This window comes from Nerophis ophidion, linkage group LG14, assembly GCF_033978795.1.
Source record: "Nerophis ophidion isolate RoL-2023_Sa linkage group LG14, RoL_Noph_v1.0, whole genome shotgun sequence".
NCBI classification, from domain to species: domain Eukaryota; kingdom Metazoa; phylum Chordata; class Actinopteri; order Syngnathiformes; family Syngnathidae; genus Nerophis; species Nerophis ophidion.
The window spans coordinates 34,842,208-34,858,965 of record NC_084624.1 but is presented as its reverse complement, the minus strand read 5'-3'; the positions used below and the strand labels follow the sequence as shown (position 1 = coordinate 34,858,965).

At 38.5% G+C, this 16,758-nt stretch overlaps 1 protein-coding gene across 7 annotated transcripts in view; it reads right to left on the bottom strand.

Moving 5' to 3' along the window:
* Positions 1-16,758, bottom strand: part of LOC133568526 (adhesion G protein-coupled receptor L2-like) — a 245,935-nt gene that overhangs the window by 56,520 nt on the left and 172,657 nt on the right. For 5 of the 7 annotated variants that reach the window (XM_061920512.1, XM_061920516.1, XM_061920518.1 and 2 more), the window contains exons 7-9: positions 13,894-13,994; positions 8,009-8,194; positions 6,136-6,174 (exon numbers count right to left, since the gene is read on the bottom strand). In XM_061920512.1, the coding sequence (XP_061776496.1) occupies positions 6,136-6,174; positions 8,009-8,194; positions 13,894-13,994 (326 nt within the window). The remainder of the gene's footprint in view (positions 1-6,135; positions 6,175-8,008; positions 8,195-13,893; positions 13,995-16,758) is intronic. The other 2 variants (XM_061920513.1, XM_061920515.1) reach the window with 1 other exon arrangement.

Here is a 16,758-nt window from a genome sequence, read left to right as displayed (position 1 = left end):
TATTTAATTTTGTTTTAACTGTTAAATGAACATAAAATATGACTTATTTTATCTTTGTGGAAAATATTGGACACAATGTGTTGTCAAGCTTATGAGATGTGATGCAAGTGTAAGCCGCTGTGACACTATTGCTCATGTTTTAAGTGTTTTTATTTTATTTTTTATAAATGGATGTGATGATAATGTATGTGAGGTATTTCTAATCACTCCAATGTTGGAATTCTTATTAATATTCATACTGTTGTTGATATTATACCTTTTTGTTTGACTACTTTTGGATTGTTTTGTGTCATGTTTGTGCGTCTTCTTAACTGCTCTGTTGATTGCTATTCTGAATGGTGCTTGACCGGGTTTGGTTTTGGAATTGGAATTGTATTATTATGGTATTATTTTTTTATTTTGTTGGACTGATTAATACAAATTAAAAAAAATGAGAAAAACATGTAACCAAACTGTGGTGCTGGTGATATTTTTCTGACATTTTCACGACACTGTGGCACTTTTAATCAACCCCTTTAGTCGGATCAATAACATTTCTTACAGAGCTCAATATGTTCTACAAAAACACCCACTGTAACTTTATGGTGTCCAGTCAAACTACCGTCAAATGTATTAGACACTTTGAAGCAGACTTATAATGAATTTGACTATAAATGTTAGTACAATGTTGGATACTCATGTTCAACATTGCCAAAGCATCAAAATCATAAGGTTCATGCATTTTGGCGTGAGCTTGCATGCACTTTTAGATGCCACTGGGTTATGCAACCCAGCTACGTCATGACGTCATTGCAAGGTGGAAGCAGTTATTTAGACATTACATTTGGCTCTCAGTCAGAGAGGGAGAGGCTTTTCACCACTATTTCAGGTATGAAATAGTAGGTATGGTGTTCTTGGGATGCAACTCAGTATTCTTCTTCCTCCAAACACGACGAGTTGAGTTTATACCAAAAAGTTCTATTTTGGTTTCATCTGACCACATGACATTCTCCCAATCCTCTGCTGTATCATCCATGTATCCATTTTTGTATAAACTCAACTCGTCATGTTTGGAGGAAGAAGAATACTGAGTTACATCCCAAGAACACCACACCTACTGTGAAGCATGGGGGTGGAAACATCATGCTTTGGGGCTGTTTTTCTGCTAAGGGGACAGGACGATTGATCCGTGTTAAGGAAAGAATGAATGGGGCCACGTATCGTGAGATTTTGAGCCAAAACCTCCTTCCATCAGTGAGAGCTTTGAATGGTTGACCAAATACTTATTTTCCACCATAATTTACAAATAAATTCTTAAAAATTACTAAAATGTGAATTCCTGGATGTTTTTTTCACATTCTGTCTTTCACAGTTGAAGTCTACCTATGATGAAAATTACACACCTCTAAGTGGGAGAACTTGCACAATCGGTGGCTGACTAAATACTTTTTTACCCCACTGTATGTACTTAACAAAAAAGGTGAAATAACTGAAAGCATGTTTTATATTCTAGTTTCTTCAAAATAGCAATAATTGGCTCTGATTACTGCTTTGCACACTCTTGGCATTTCCTCGATGAGCTTCAAGAGGTAGTCACCTAAAATGGTTTTCACTTCACAGGTGTGCCTTACCAGGTTCGATTAGTGGAATGGCTTGCTTTATCAATGGGGTTGGGACCATCAGTTGTGTTTTGAATGAGAAAGTGTGTCCAAACTTTTGGCTTGTACTGTATATTTAAACAGTGTATATTCTCAAAAGATAAATGATAGGGGTGTAACAATTGATAAATACATTGATAGATTGTTTTATATTCGTAAATTTCAAGTTTATCGATCTATGCTCTGCAAGTTTGCCTTCCCAGAGATAGTTATCGATCAAAGATCGTTTTAAAAGGTAATCGATCAGTTTGATTGATAACAGAAAACGGAAAACATTGGATTTAAGAATGATATAGTATATATGAAGTTTAGCACTAATAATAAAGTTTTTGAACCGTAAGTCTATTTTCACCTCTGTGGCGTCATGAAAACAAAAATGGCGGATATCTATGGTGGTCGATGAAGGTCATAACAAAATGCAAACGACACAAGACAATAATATAAAAATCTGTGACATGTGTGTCTATGTGCCTTTAAGGGGTGGTGTTGTTGTGTGTGACGTGTGCCAGAGTGGCAGCGTGACTCGCAGACACACATATCAATGTCATAACTTTCAGTTACAGCACCATAGCAAAAGCCACAACAAATACAAACGACACAACACATGGAGCAACAACTTTAAACCACACAATGGAAGTGACAGCGGTGCAAGTTACGGCGATGCACTGATTCCCGGAACACAAGGAGAAATACTTTCATGAGAAAGAAAGAAATAAAAGAGATGGATGAAGGAGGCTATGGAAATTAGGTAGTGACGGACCATCAACAAGGTCGGGGGGCATACATGTATCCTCACACCGGGAACGCTGTCCATCATCGGCGATGCCAGAGCGAAGAACACTTACTTCTATGGTCGAGTTAGGTAAAATTATTTTGCAGATAAATCTACTCTTAAAAATGTTGGGTTACTGTACTTTTATTGAAAATTATTTGAATGTTTAAAATAAGAGCAGAACGTGTTTCCTCTTGTTAATTCTACCTGTAGTGTTGTTTGCGCTCTATTTGGCCATTAATTGTTGTTTACTTTCTTGTTTGTCTCCATGATTCATTTACACTTCCAACTATCCTAATAAACATTCTCAAGTAAGCATACTATAACTTATAATAAATAACAGGATAAAGGGAAACTTCACCAGCAATGTCTAATATTCAGTATTTATTTCACAGTCACACTTCTGAATTTGTTTTTCTAAAAAGTTGCTGGATCAATTTCAACTCACTGAACTGTTTCGTATTGTGTTGTTCTTGAAATAATAATATCGTCCCTGAATCATATCTAATCCGATTCGAATTGTTGTTAAAACAAATCATTACATCCCTAATAAACAATGATTGTTTATAGATTAAAAACATCATTGGTCCCCTTTAAATGGAGGATTGGTTTAAAAACATGGCCACCATTAAAAGGGAACTGCACTTTTTGGGGGAATTTTGCCTATCGTTCGTTAAGCAAAATGTATTTGCAAGGACATGGGCAGGACTTAGCAGTTAGTTTTCCATCATTAAATCGTTTTCTGAGAATATCAGTAGTACACATGTGCTAGCATGACTTACAAAGCCTTTTGACAACAACCATCGGGGCACCGCAATGGCTGTACATTCCAAAATAACAATCTTGTGCTCGCCACAACCTTGCTAGTAATTTTCCCTCAGGAAGGAGGGCATTATCGTCAAATCCAAAGTGGTAGTCTGACTGAGGCAATACAAAAAAAAAAAAAGGTTTGTTTTCAATGTCAATCCTTTCATTTCCTGCTTTGTGATAAGATGGAAGTAAGCAAAACATTCCACGCTAGTATCATATGTTGATAAAACAACTTTGACCCAGCAAGGCTTGAGTTCACAATTACTCCTCGGTACCGCTAGGTCACACATTCCTGAATCTGGAGCGTCTCGGAGTGGCGATTAATCCTGCAGCGACAATTTAACCCTAGGTGCCATTAGCCACGGCAAGCGCCACAACAATAACAGTAATTAACCACGCCGTGGCCCTGCTCATGATAACAATTAGTCACAGCTGTGATTATTCAAAACACTTAAATGACCACACGCCGGCGTCTGCCTGGAATAGCGAGGCAGCTGATCGAGCAATAATGATTAATCGATCGCTTCATATTAACGACAGCCACTGACCTTGAAAGCTTTCCACCGGCGCTAACTTGTTTTAATGTGAGTGTGGAGGACAGTCGGAGTAGTAGATATTACAACCAGGAGGATTTATGCCTCCTCCCTTTGACCCATGATCCATCCTCAAGGGTAACGTGAAATCCACACCAATAATGGAAAAAAAGGTGCACGGGCAAAGACTGCGATGTGATTGAATTCCTTCTGATTGTCACCTGAGTGACACTTTCATCAGAGGCATAAAGCGGAATATTTTCTCCCTACAGTTCGGGAGTGGCATTTACGAATACAGCCAAACTAAATCTGTCCGACTTTGGTGGATTTTGTCATTTTCTAATAGAAAAATGGAAATACCGTATTGATATAGATACATTTATGAACTAAAAAAGCACTCAGAGAGTGGAGAACTTCCAATTTAAAAAAAATAAATCATGAATCCTGACCGTGATCTAGATCAGTGGTATGCCAAGGGGTACGTGAGATTTTAAAAAAATATTCTAAAAACATCAGCAATTCAAAAATCCTTTATAAATATATTTATTGAATAACACTTCAACAAAATATGAATGCAATTTCAAAAACTGTGGAAAAAAATACAGCAATGTAATATTCAGTGTCGACAGATAGATTTTTTTGTGGACGTGTTCCATAAATATTGATGTTAAAGATTTCTTTTTTTGTGAAGAAATGTTTAGAATTAAGTTGATGAATGCAGATGGATCTCTGTTACAATCCCCAAAGAGGGCACTTTAAGTTGATGATTACTTTTATGTGTAGAAATATTTATTTATAATTGAATCACTTGTTTATTTTTAACAAGTTTTTAGTTATTCTTATATCTTTTTTCCAAATAGTTTAAGAAAGACCACTACAAATGAGCAATATTTTGCACTGTTATACAATTTAATAAATCAGAAACTGATGACAAAGTGCTGTATTTTACTTCTTTATCTCTTTTTTCAACTGAAAATGCTTTGCTCTGATTAGGGGGTACTTAAATTAAAAAAAATTTTCAAAGGGGGTACATCACTGAAAAATGGTTGAGAACCACTGTTCTAAGCTATATCTGTCAGTAACCTCCATATGAAAGCACTAAAAACTACAACATGGCTGACAGGGAGAGGAAGCAGTCGAAGTGGAGGCTTGTAAAAAAGACCGCCCACAAAATGTTGCATCTTGAAGAGACGGACAGAAAGCGGTTTAATATGGTATATAAAACATGTTCCATGCAAGATTTTGACCAAGGAACCACCATTACATGTTATGTAGACCACAAGGAAGTGTTTTATGCCCCCAACCTCCTTTTAGGGGTAATGATGGTTCCCACAGCCAATCCAGTTGAGACAAACTGGTCTAGAGATTTGTTCAGTAGTATTTCAGTTTTAATATGCACAACTTCTCGATAAAAAATGGCACCTCAGTTATCTTTCGGACGAACATTGCGGGTAACGAGTATTTGGTTTGCACAATGACTACATCAAGTGCCTGAACAAAGAATTCCATGCACTCTCTTTTTGATATGCCTGCAAAATAAGTCAGAGAAAGAAATACAGGGGCGACTGCTTGCACTTTTCTCACAAAGATGTAAGAAACACTCTATAATTAAGGAAATAACTCAAAGCTCAGTACTCCCCAAATTCCTCTCATCCACTTCTTTGCTTACAAGAGTATTCGATAAAGATAAAAGTGATGTTCAACTTAATTTATCCAGCCACCAATACATTATAGTCCTGCCAAACGAAATTGAATGTCAGAGATTTAGGCAAAGTAATCTGCCAACAGAACAAGACCGATTTTCTTGATAGGTAAGTTATAAAAATCGGATCAGTTTTTGTGTCATGCGTCGGCGTTGTTCGCCACATTAACGATAGCCCACTCAAGAAAATGAGCTCTAAATGTCTGGGGATGATACTGACAAAAGTAGAACGGAACATTAATGGGTTCCGAAATTAAACCCAGAGATAAAGTGTAAGTATAAAAAGGGGGGCTGGGAGGAGAAAAGGCCGATGAGAAATGATATAATGTAAGCAAGTGAGCACAATGCCACTTTGATCACACTTGTGGCTGACAGGGAGGTGCAATTACAACCGTGGGAAGGCAATTATTCACACAATGTATAAAGAGGCGAGAAGAGAGAAGACGGGGTGAGAAGTAGAGCGTGTGGAGGAGAGGGTGGTGAAAGAACGATGCTTGAGTGATAACATTGGAGGAGGACGAAGATGGGAGAGATACTGATGGAAGGAGTTCATGAGAAGGCAGCCAAGCACGTACAGAGAACAACAGTCAAGGACATCATTGTGTTGCTGCATGCTGCTAAGCAAGGGACCGGGTCAAAAAAATTATAATAAAACCATAATGTAGAGGCTATTTGATGTACCTTCATGTACGCCCTGCATGTCTTCTCTCGCTTTTTAAGCTTTTGGCAGAAAAAAGGGGGTGAGAAACAGGAGAGCGGTAAATAACCAGGCCACTTACCAATAAATTACTTGTGCTAATGGGGTGAGGGGAGGAAGAGTAAATTTCATGTGGAAATGACGCGATACTCCTCAAAGCCGGTATAAGAAGAATTAAAAAAAACTGCTGAGACAAGGTTTTCTCCCCATTAGTGAGGCTTTACCATTACAGAAGCCAGATGAAGATAAACAATGTGCCGTGAGGTCATTTATATGTTCTGCCAAGGAGGGAAGAAGACGCTACAAACTCCTTTGTTGCTCTCCTGGCACTTAAATGACTCCTTTGCTTTTCCTAATTAAGTCAAACTGTAGGAAAAAGTACATGCTGTACTCTCAGAACAAATACATGCAAATGTTTTTTTTGGAGTGTTTAAGGCTAAGTTCTGTAGGTACACTACAGTAATATTACAAGCACATTATAGTACGAGTCATTCTGTAATATCACAATTATAATAAATTGGAACCGGCAATGATGACGATAAACCTAAAACTGCAAAACAACAGAGATGATGCATTTATGTCCCTTGCATTGTAGCAATAGTCACAACACATATGAACAAAATACATAATTTTCTTTTTAGGCAGTGCATAAAGTAGCATTTCCGTTGGACATACCTTTGCACAAAATATCAAAAAGTATTATTTTTAGTGAGTAATCTATGATAAAAATTTATTTTAAGAGAATATGTATTTTATAAAATCAAACAGAAATGTATACACCCAAACTAAATATAGTAGGTACAATAAGTAAATGATGGGGAATATAATGTAACAAAATAAAACAGCAGAAATGTTTATTCAGCAATGGAAGTAAGGGACAACAATTATTTAAGTTTAATTTTACTGTATTTTTTCATCCTAATTTTTTTGAAAACAAAGCATTTAGAAGTACATTTTAATATAAAAAATATATATATGTTTCATATACAGTATTTGTATGATGAATAAGGTTTTGAGTCTAACTGAATTTACAAAGCAAAATGAGTCATTAATAATGGAACAATATCAATGATTCAGATTCTCATTGTATTGTATTTTCTATCAATATTTTTATTCATAAACGTTATGAATATATTTTAAACATTTTAAAAAACATTATTATAATTCTTATATTTTCATAAATGATACCAATATATATATATAAATATATATTTTGTTCTTGACCAATTAGCCAGGCAAAGTCCCAATGACAGCAGATAAAATTTAAATGAAAAGGGGGTTGTCAGTTAATCACAGAAAAAAAACCCCAATGAAGGTTTTGAAGTTTGTATAAAATAAAAATGAATATTTTAAAATATGTTTTGTATTTATTTGTGTTTTTTTCATAACTTTAAAACATTTGAACTTTAATTTATTTTGTATTATATCACTATATTTCTAACATGGTCATGCCAATGTTTACATTTTTTTTTCATTCTATTGAAGTAAAACTTTTTAAAAAGACTTCGTTGAAGAACTGTCAGGAGATGCAGGGAGTTGGCGTTGCTCCTCACTTGACTTCAACTAAGCGCTAGTCACTGTCACAGCTCAAAAAGGCGAGTATGGAGTGACGCTGGCTGTGTTCCATTCCCAGGGTGGAATGACATCCCTCAGGACCAGACCTTGCTCCCTCCACCCCACACTGTTATTAATCAAGTGTGTGTTTGCATGTAAACGAGGGCACGCGCCACCTTGTATCTGTGGATTTATCGCCCCTGCTGTCCCGCTGATGAATGCCTTGAGCGCGATCAGACGCGGGGGGGAAAGGGGTTACAAAGCTGAGGTTACAACGGGCCCAAAAAGGACATTTTACAGTACCTTGTTGAAGCTGCGTCCAGCTGAGTCCTTCTCGCTGGGACGTAGTGCCTGCAGCTGAGCGTCCAAGATGTCCACGAGCTGCTCCATGAGGCGCACCGACGAGCTAACGTCGCCGGCGAAAACCGGGCCCTGCGTGTGGTGGGCCAGCTCGTTCGCTAGATTGGCCGCGTTTTCACCGCTTCGGATCTGGCAAAGCGAGCGAGAACGTGTGAGTGAGTGAACAGCATCATGGGCAGAATTGATGTCATTACGAGGTGTGCGTGTGTTTACTTCTGCATACTTGTGTCCAGCGCAAATGCTCATCTTCACTCAACTGCGAGTACACTAAGTTGATGCACTTTTTACATAGAACAATGCACTAAACAGCGGAAACCTGACTGGCGTTGGCAATTAAAACACACTAAATGTTCCTTGTTGCTTTGTTGTCGCCATCCACAATTCATTTTTATATTTGTGCATCTGCAAAAAAAACAAAGTTGGACTAAAGCGCTCCAAATTTTAGTTAGGCTTAAACCAGGGGTGTCAAACTCATTTTAGCTCAGGGGCCGCATGGAGGAAAATCTGTGACTATTCAAATCATGGCATCAAAACAAAAAAACAAAGACAACTTCGGATTGTTTTCTTTGTCTTATTTTGGCCAAAAATAGAACAAACACATTCTGAAAATATAAAAATAAAAATATAGAAAAAAATACCGGCAGCAGTTACGTTAAGCTCCATGAAGGAAAGAAGACAGTGAATGAATGTTTAGAACTGAATACATTTACATCCATCCATCCATTTCCTACCGCGTGTCCCTTTCGGGGTCGCGGGGGGCGCTGGAGCCCATTTTAGCTGCACACTGGCGGAAGGCGGGGTACACCCTGGACTAGTCGCCAACTCATCACAGGGCCAACACAGATAGACAGACAACATTCACACTCACATTCGCACACTAGGGACCATTTAGTGTTGCTGTATGCATAAAATAATATTTTCCTTGGTATTATTTTTTAATGAATTAATAAACCTTTATGACAAAAAAATTTCAAAACACAAATATGTTGAATGTGAGATATAACAGGATAATAAATACATTTATCATTTATTTTCAAAACAGACCCCAAAAAGTTACTGTCGGACCCCATTTTTATGATTTGATGGGGTCCCTGGGACCCAAACAAGTAATGAGTTTTGGTGCGTGCAAAACAGCAGCAGGAAGCTGTGGCCTGCAGGCCGGTTCTAATACTAATCAAATATCATCCCAGAGGCCATTGACTTCGACACATACCTACTCAGTGGCCTAGTGGTTAGAGTGTCCGCCCTGAGATCGGTAGGTTTGGAGTTCAAACCCCGGCCGAGTCATACTGAAGACTATAAAAATACGGGACCCATTGCCTCCCTGCTTGGCACTCAGCATCAAGGGTTGGAATTGGGTGTTAAATCACCATAAATAATTCCCGGGCGCCGCACCGCTGCTGCCCACTGCTGCCCACTGCTCCCTTCACTTCCCACGAGATGATCAAGGGGATTGGTCAAATGCAGAGGACACATTTCCCCACACCTAGTGTGTGTGACAATCATTGGTACTTTAACTAACTTAAAATGGTAAATGGGTCGAACTTGTATAGCGCTTTTCTACCCCTTTTTAAGAAGCCCAAAGCGCTTTGACAGTATTTCCACATTCGCCCATTCACACACACAGTCACACACTGATAGGTGTGATAGGTCTTATATAGGTGTGAAATAGGTCTTAGACAAACTATCGCTATATCATACAGAAAGTGCAAATATGTACTCTCAAGTGGAAAACTGATTTTTCTTGGCAGTAAAAGCATGCCCAATGTTTGTTGTTGCTTTGTTGTTGACGTTCACAATTAATTTTAATGTTTTTTTCATAATCAAAATGATCAAAGTTGGACTACATCACTCCAAATTGGACATGATACAGAAGATACTACATGACGTTTTTTGTTTTTCTGCAAAATACAGCCTTTCAGCTAATAAACAATCTCAAGTAAGCATATTAAACATATTTGTTGTTGCTCCAAGTTGGGCTTTAAATTAATTTCAATATGCTCTGGTATATGTACAGCTGTATCACATGTTTGGCTAACTTAAGGTAATTAGGGAAATATAACTTTAGCTAATTAGGCAAAGAAAGTATGGTAACCTTGAGGTCAGAAATGCTGTATTTTTCTTTTTCAGTGTGGCTACCATTCAGCTAAAAGTAAAAATATGTTGGACAAATATCTAACTCTGCCCTGCGATGAGGTGGCAACTTGTCCAGGGTGTACCCCGCCTTCCGCCCGATTGTAGCTGAGAGGGGCACCAGCGCCCCCCGCGACTCCAAAAGGAATAAGCGGTAGAAAATGGATGGATGGAATATCTAACTGTAATACACTCAATAGTGTCATGTGACGCGAGCTCGCAAGAAAATATGCATTTCCAAGTGGAACAGGGACTTTCCCAGGTAATTAAAGAATACTAAATCTTTGTGGTTGCTCCAAGTTAGCGCTGTCATTACCATTCACAATGTATTTTTATATTTTTGCCTCTGTGAGAAGTTGGACTAAAGCGCTACAAATTGGGCTTGTGGTGAATTACGACATACCCTGGACTCTGTATATCTGTATTCTACACTGCTGTTGCTCAGCTAAGTTTAGCGTATTATGGACGTGAGGTACAATGTCCTTAATGCATAGTTTGCAGTAATAAAAGCCGTCTTTCAACTTGTGTATATATTTTTTTACATTTGGTGTTAACAAGAAAATATGCATTATCCAGTGACGAACCGACTTTCCCAGGCAATTAAAAGGATGGCAAATGTTTGTTGTCGCTCCAAGTTAGCTTTGAAGCTGTCGTCGCCATTCACAATTTATTTGAATGTTTTGCATCTGCGAGAAGCTCGTCTAAATATGCTCTCACAAGTCAAAATGTTTTAAGGATATGAATTGATTTGCGATATGAGTTCTATTACCCCACACTGTGCTTAAAACTGCAGTATGGAATCTTGAGCGCGGCTTCCTGTTTGATGTGTCTCCCGAAATGTATTTTTGACAGCACAGAGGAACTCTGTCTGAACTCTGCATTCAGGAGGTGTTTTTATCCCCCGCTATTGCTTCCCTTTGGATGCATCGCTTTGTGCATTGTTTATCAAAAAGGAAAAATCACTGAAGAAATGAGCTGTCATGCCACGACTGTAACACTTACTCCAGACTACCGAGCTGGAAAGTCCAGTGATCTGGAATTTAGGTTTCATCTCGGATGCTTAACTTTTGCATTGTGAGTGAATGGACTATAAACAGCTACTTTTTTCCCGCGCTTTGTCCTCTGCAGCTTATAAAACAATGCGGCTGATTTATAGATTTTTACGCCGATTGCCAAAATAATAGTTAAAAAAAAAACACGCAAATACACTGAAAAGGTGTGTAATTGTTGGTGCTCTGTCGCTATCTTTTGGACGAGTTCACTCACCGGAAGTGCTTCAGTGCTCTTCGTTTTAGAGCTGTTAACCAGAAGTACAGGTGACGTTCCATCTTCTAGCCGTTCATAGCGTATTTACTCCTATAGATTCTTCATTCATCACTCCAAGCAACATTTCTAAGTTTTACAATATAACTACATTAACCAAATGAACTAAATAACTATCCGTGGTTACTAAACTGTCCCATGTATGATGTCTTTAGGAGTGTTTTCATGCATATTTGTACGTGATATCTTAATTGAATCAAGCAAGCGTTAGCATTAGCAATACACCCATTCGTCACGGATTACCTGACAGATAAACCATGACAGATTGGTGGGTGCACTATCCACTTCAACCACTAGATGGCAGGCTTCAATACCAAAAGACGTATATTAAATGTGTTTTGTAGAAATTCCAACTTTGACCGCAGCATCAGTTGCTATGTAGAGTGGTGTTTTCCATCATTTTCAGCACGCTGCATTGCAAAACGAATAATCCCCCATTTCCTCTCACGCAAGATCCATCCGGGAACGGAGCCATATGAATCCCTTCTCTACCGCTTGGGATGGTTTCCTGCTGGCTCCGCTGTGAACGGGACTCTCGCTGTTGTGTTGGATCCGCTTTGGACTGGACTCTCGCGGCTGTGTTGGATCCATTATGGATTGAACTTTCACAGGATCATGTTGACCAGCTCGACATCCATTGCTTTTGTCCTCTCCAAGGTTATCATAGTCATCATTGTCACCGACGTCCCACTGGGTGTGAGTTTTCCTTGCCCTTATGTGGGCCTACCGAGGATGTCGTAGTGGTTTGTGTTGTGGTTTGTGCAGCCCTTTGAGAAACTAGTGATTTAGGGCTATATAAGTAAACATTGATTGATACTGTATATTACTAACATGTTTACGAGTGTCTGTGTTAGTATTCTTAACTTTTTAACTTACATTGGCATTCTTTTTGTATTGTTTCAGCTTCACAAATTCCTCAGTAAATTCACCAAGATATCATTGGCGTCATTGAGTCTGTTTCGCTGATTGGAGGGCTATACATGTGTTAAAGGGCAACTGCACTTGTTAATGAACTTTGCTTATCATTCTCAATCATTATGTAAGACAAGAACAGATATGTTTTTCTTTTTTCATGCATTTTAACTAATAAACGCTAGCAAAAGTCAGCTAACAATGGAGCCAAGGGGGATTCGCTCTATTGTGTCTATATAGCGCTCTAAAAACCTCCAAAATCTTTGATCATTGTTTTATATACGAGCTGCAAGCATATATGTAATTTAGGAACAGGCCCAGTCAAAATAACGCAATATGTACGTATTTTGCTTATTTTCCTCATACAGATGCATCACAACATTCTCGTTTCCTATCAACAACAACACCAACGCTATTAATCATGGCAGACTTCATGAGAGCCAACAACAACTAATTTGAGTCAAATGATGATCCAGAACCTCATATTTTTTTACTGAATATACGGAAAATGAGTGACAAGTAGATCCAGCAAGTAGCAGTAATGCATAGTGCTGAACAAGAAATACAAACTATGAAAATAGTAAAACAATCACGTACTGTACAATGTCATATCTCACTGGAATGCCAACTGATAGCATATTCATACAAAGATAGATAAAGAATTAATCATATAACTGGAGCAGGTAAAAAAAAAAAAGGTTTTCTCGACATCTCTAAGTCTTACTTGGATGTCAAAGTTTACCAAATTCTCAGTTTAAGGCAACAACCTTCTCCTATCCAGGTGATAGCCATAATTTATAATCTAGATCTAACTTTCAGCAACTCAGAGGCGATGCAGCAGCTCACCGGCGCAATACAGCATACAATAGTTAGCTCACTGTGTTACAAGACGCAAATACTTAATATTCCGGTCGCGAGATGATGTATTGTTGGCGCTTCTTGGATGTTTTAGAGGGCTTTATGGGCAAAATATAAGCAGTGACGTCATGAATCCAATTACCTCCATGTTTAGCTGACTTTTGCCAATGTTTATTACGAGTTTAAATGTATAAAAAAAACATATGTTCTTGTCTTACATATGGATTGTAAATGATAGGCAAAATTCCCCCCCAAAAAGTGCAGTTCCTATTTAGGTTTAACGGAAACAATGTTACAATTTAAGCTTAAAGTAGATTTGACGTTTAAAGGTAAGATGATACTTTAAGGCCATTTTTTTTTTTTTAAAGAAGCACGTCTGTATTTAAAGGTTGCCCCTGCGTTGAACTTGCTAGTCGTAATGCTTACTGTGTACACATCAGCAAGTTCAGATGCTATTTCCATCATGGTTTTCTTTTCCAGGATACAGCCAAGCGAGCCAGTACTTCATGTTTGGTTTCAAGCGGTGAACATGTCTTTTTTTTTTTTACAGTTATGTTTAGAAACAGTGTTTTCCCCCGCCTTTTTTTTTTTTTTTTTTTTACCTTTTGTGCCACTTCAGTCACCCAGTGAGAGGTGCAGTTGCTGAGGTCGGGGCCCTTGGAGCACCAGGTCCCTGCCACCGTACACAGGAAGGAGGCGACGCCTGCAGTAGCACAGAGCAAACACAGCAGTTGGAGAGAGGCCAGAGAGCGGCGTTCGGAATACCCCTGTTGATCTTTTTCATTCATGTACACCCTCCGCTGCAGGAAACTCACCGTTACACGAAACCGGCCGTTTCCAAACATTGTTAAAACCCTTGCCAGCTTTGGTGGGGTTTACTGTGCATATGTGAAAATAATCACAGAGGGGGATTTTTGAGCAGGTTGAAGAAGGAAAACAACACTTTCCTGTGAGAATAGTAAACACTTCATGCGCTGCCTTAGAAGTGGCAATAAAACACGAGATTACTCCTAATGAATGCCTATTCACTGACAACAGCGACAACATTTGTAGTCCCATTCCCTTTTAACCCTCCTCAGTCACAACACGTCTCAATCTGGCTTTCATCCTTTCCCATGTTGCCACTTTATAATTTGACAGCGCTGTCAGTGCCTGGGACGGGGTGCGAAGGTAACTTCTGTTTGAGTACCAATTGTCAGCTCCAGCCGCTTAATGGCCATCAGCACAGCATCCGTCCAAAGTCATGTTTGTGCAGAATGTTGGACATTTTTTGGCAAATATTTCTCATCACGTAAGATTGTCTACCCGGGCAATTACAGCACCGATATAATGGAACAGATAGTAGTTATTATGACAGATTTCTGTCGAACTCGATACTTGTAACACATTGTCTAACAGTCTAAAAATCAAGCCATCCTGAAAACTGTTTTACATAGGGATGGCCCAATCCTGATCATGGGTTCGGATTGGGCCGGCATCTGCTGTTTTCCATTGATCGGTGATCGGCAGATAAAGAGCGATAACTAAAAAAGAAAACAACAAAAACATGTAGAAGATAAGCTGAGAGATGCTGTGAAAGGTTTTGCGATCATTTATTTTTCTTATTATTAATTTTTTTTGGGTTGGGGATCATTTTTGTTATTGTTTACAAACTAAGGGAGTACCATATTTTTCGAGATATAAGGCGCACTTAAAATCCTTTAATTTTCTCAAAAATCGACAGTGCGCCTTAAAAATTTCATAAAATTAATAAAAAATAAAATTCTGGTTGTGCTTACCGACCACGAAGCAATTTTATTCGGTACACGGTGTAATGATAAGTTTGACCAGTAGATGGTAGTCACACATACGAGATACGTGTAGACTGCAATATGACGCCAGTAAACAACACCAAAACTTTAAACATTCCATTAAAAATAAATAACATTACACACGGCACTCAAAAGTCTATCAAAATGTTTTAGTATGACTTTGAAGCCGCACCGCTTGGGTATTTTTCCCTTCTCATTTACTATCGGGCTAGTTGACTAGAGTTGCACATTTAATATTCCTATCTACGCAGATATCATATTTGCTCAGTACTTATCTTAACTGCAAGTCAAACATAGTGACTTTATTAACCCAGCAGATCACGACATTATAAAAAAGTAACAAAGTGTCAGTGCAGTGTCAAAACAATAATTTACCCACCACTAAATGAGTACTATTTAATACAGGCAATTTTTTAAAATAGCATTTCAACATAATGTATTGTTAAATGCTAAAACAAAGCTCATTTTGTTGTGAAATATTTTGATATTTAAATTGAACATTAAAGTTCAACATGCAAATATGCCTAATTTAGCCGCACACCTTTTTTTGATTCACAGTCCCAAAAACAAAAAACAGTTTCCCTGAACTATGATTACAAAGAACGATGGAGCCTCATTGTGCTAACTACAATATTAATTTTTTTGATGCGCATACGTTTTGTTTTGGCATCTACCTTTTTGTCACAGAATCAGTGGCTATGATTGTGATTTTGTTACAATTGTTTTAGGTATTCACCATATTTCTTTTACATGCCAATATCACCCTGGGTACCAGTGTCCCTTGCAGGGAACACCTGGTTTTTGGTCCATTACAAGAAAATATATCCCTAATTTCCCCAATATGGAATGAGTAAAAATAAAAAAAATCATATCTAAACATATTTAAAGGCCTACTGAAATTAGATTTTCTTATTTAAACGGGGATAGCAGGTCTATTCTATGTGTCATACTTGATCATTTCGCGATATTGCCAAATTTTTGCTGAAAGGATTTAGTAGAGAACATCGACGATAAAGTTCGCAACTTTTGGTCGCTAATAAAAAAGCCTTGCCTGTACCGGAAGTAGCAGACGATGTGCGCGTGACGTCACTGGTTGTAGAGTTCCTCACATCCTCACATTGTTTACAATCATAGCCACCAGCAGCTGGAGCGATTCGGACCGAGAAAGCTACAATTTCCTCATTAATTTGAGCGAGGATGAAAGATTTGCGGATGAGGATAGTGAGAGTGAAGGACTTGAAAAAAAAAAAAAAAGCGAGGGCAGTGGGAGCGATTCAGATGTTATTAGATACATTTACGAGGATAATTCTGGAAAATCCCTTATCTGCTTATTGTGTTACTAGTGTTTTAGTGAGATTATATGGTACCTGAAAGTCGGAGGGGTGTGGCCACGGGTGTGGTGACCGCCAGTGTCTCCGGTGGGAGGAGGTAATAGTCCGCAGCTGCAGGAGGACGCAAGCTCCGCTCATGTCTACATTAAGAGCCGACTTATTACCACAATTTCTCACCGAAACTTGCCGGTTGACATGTGGTCGGTAACCATGTTCGCTTGACCGCTCCGTTCCACAGTAAAGCTTCACCTTCGGGAATTTTAAATATGTGTTTGTGTTGCTGAAGGCAGCTGCAATACACCGCTTCCCACTTCCATCTTTCTAC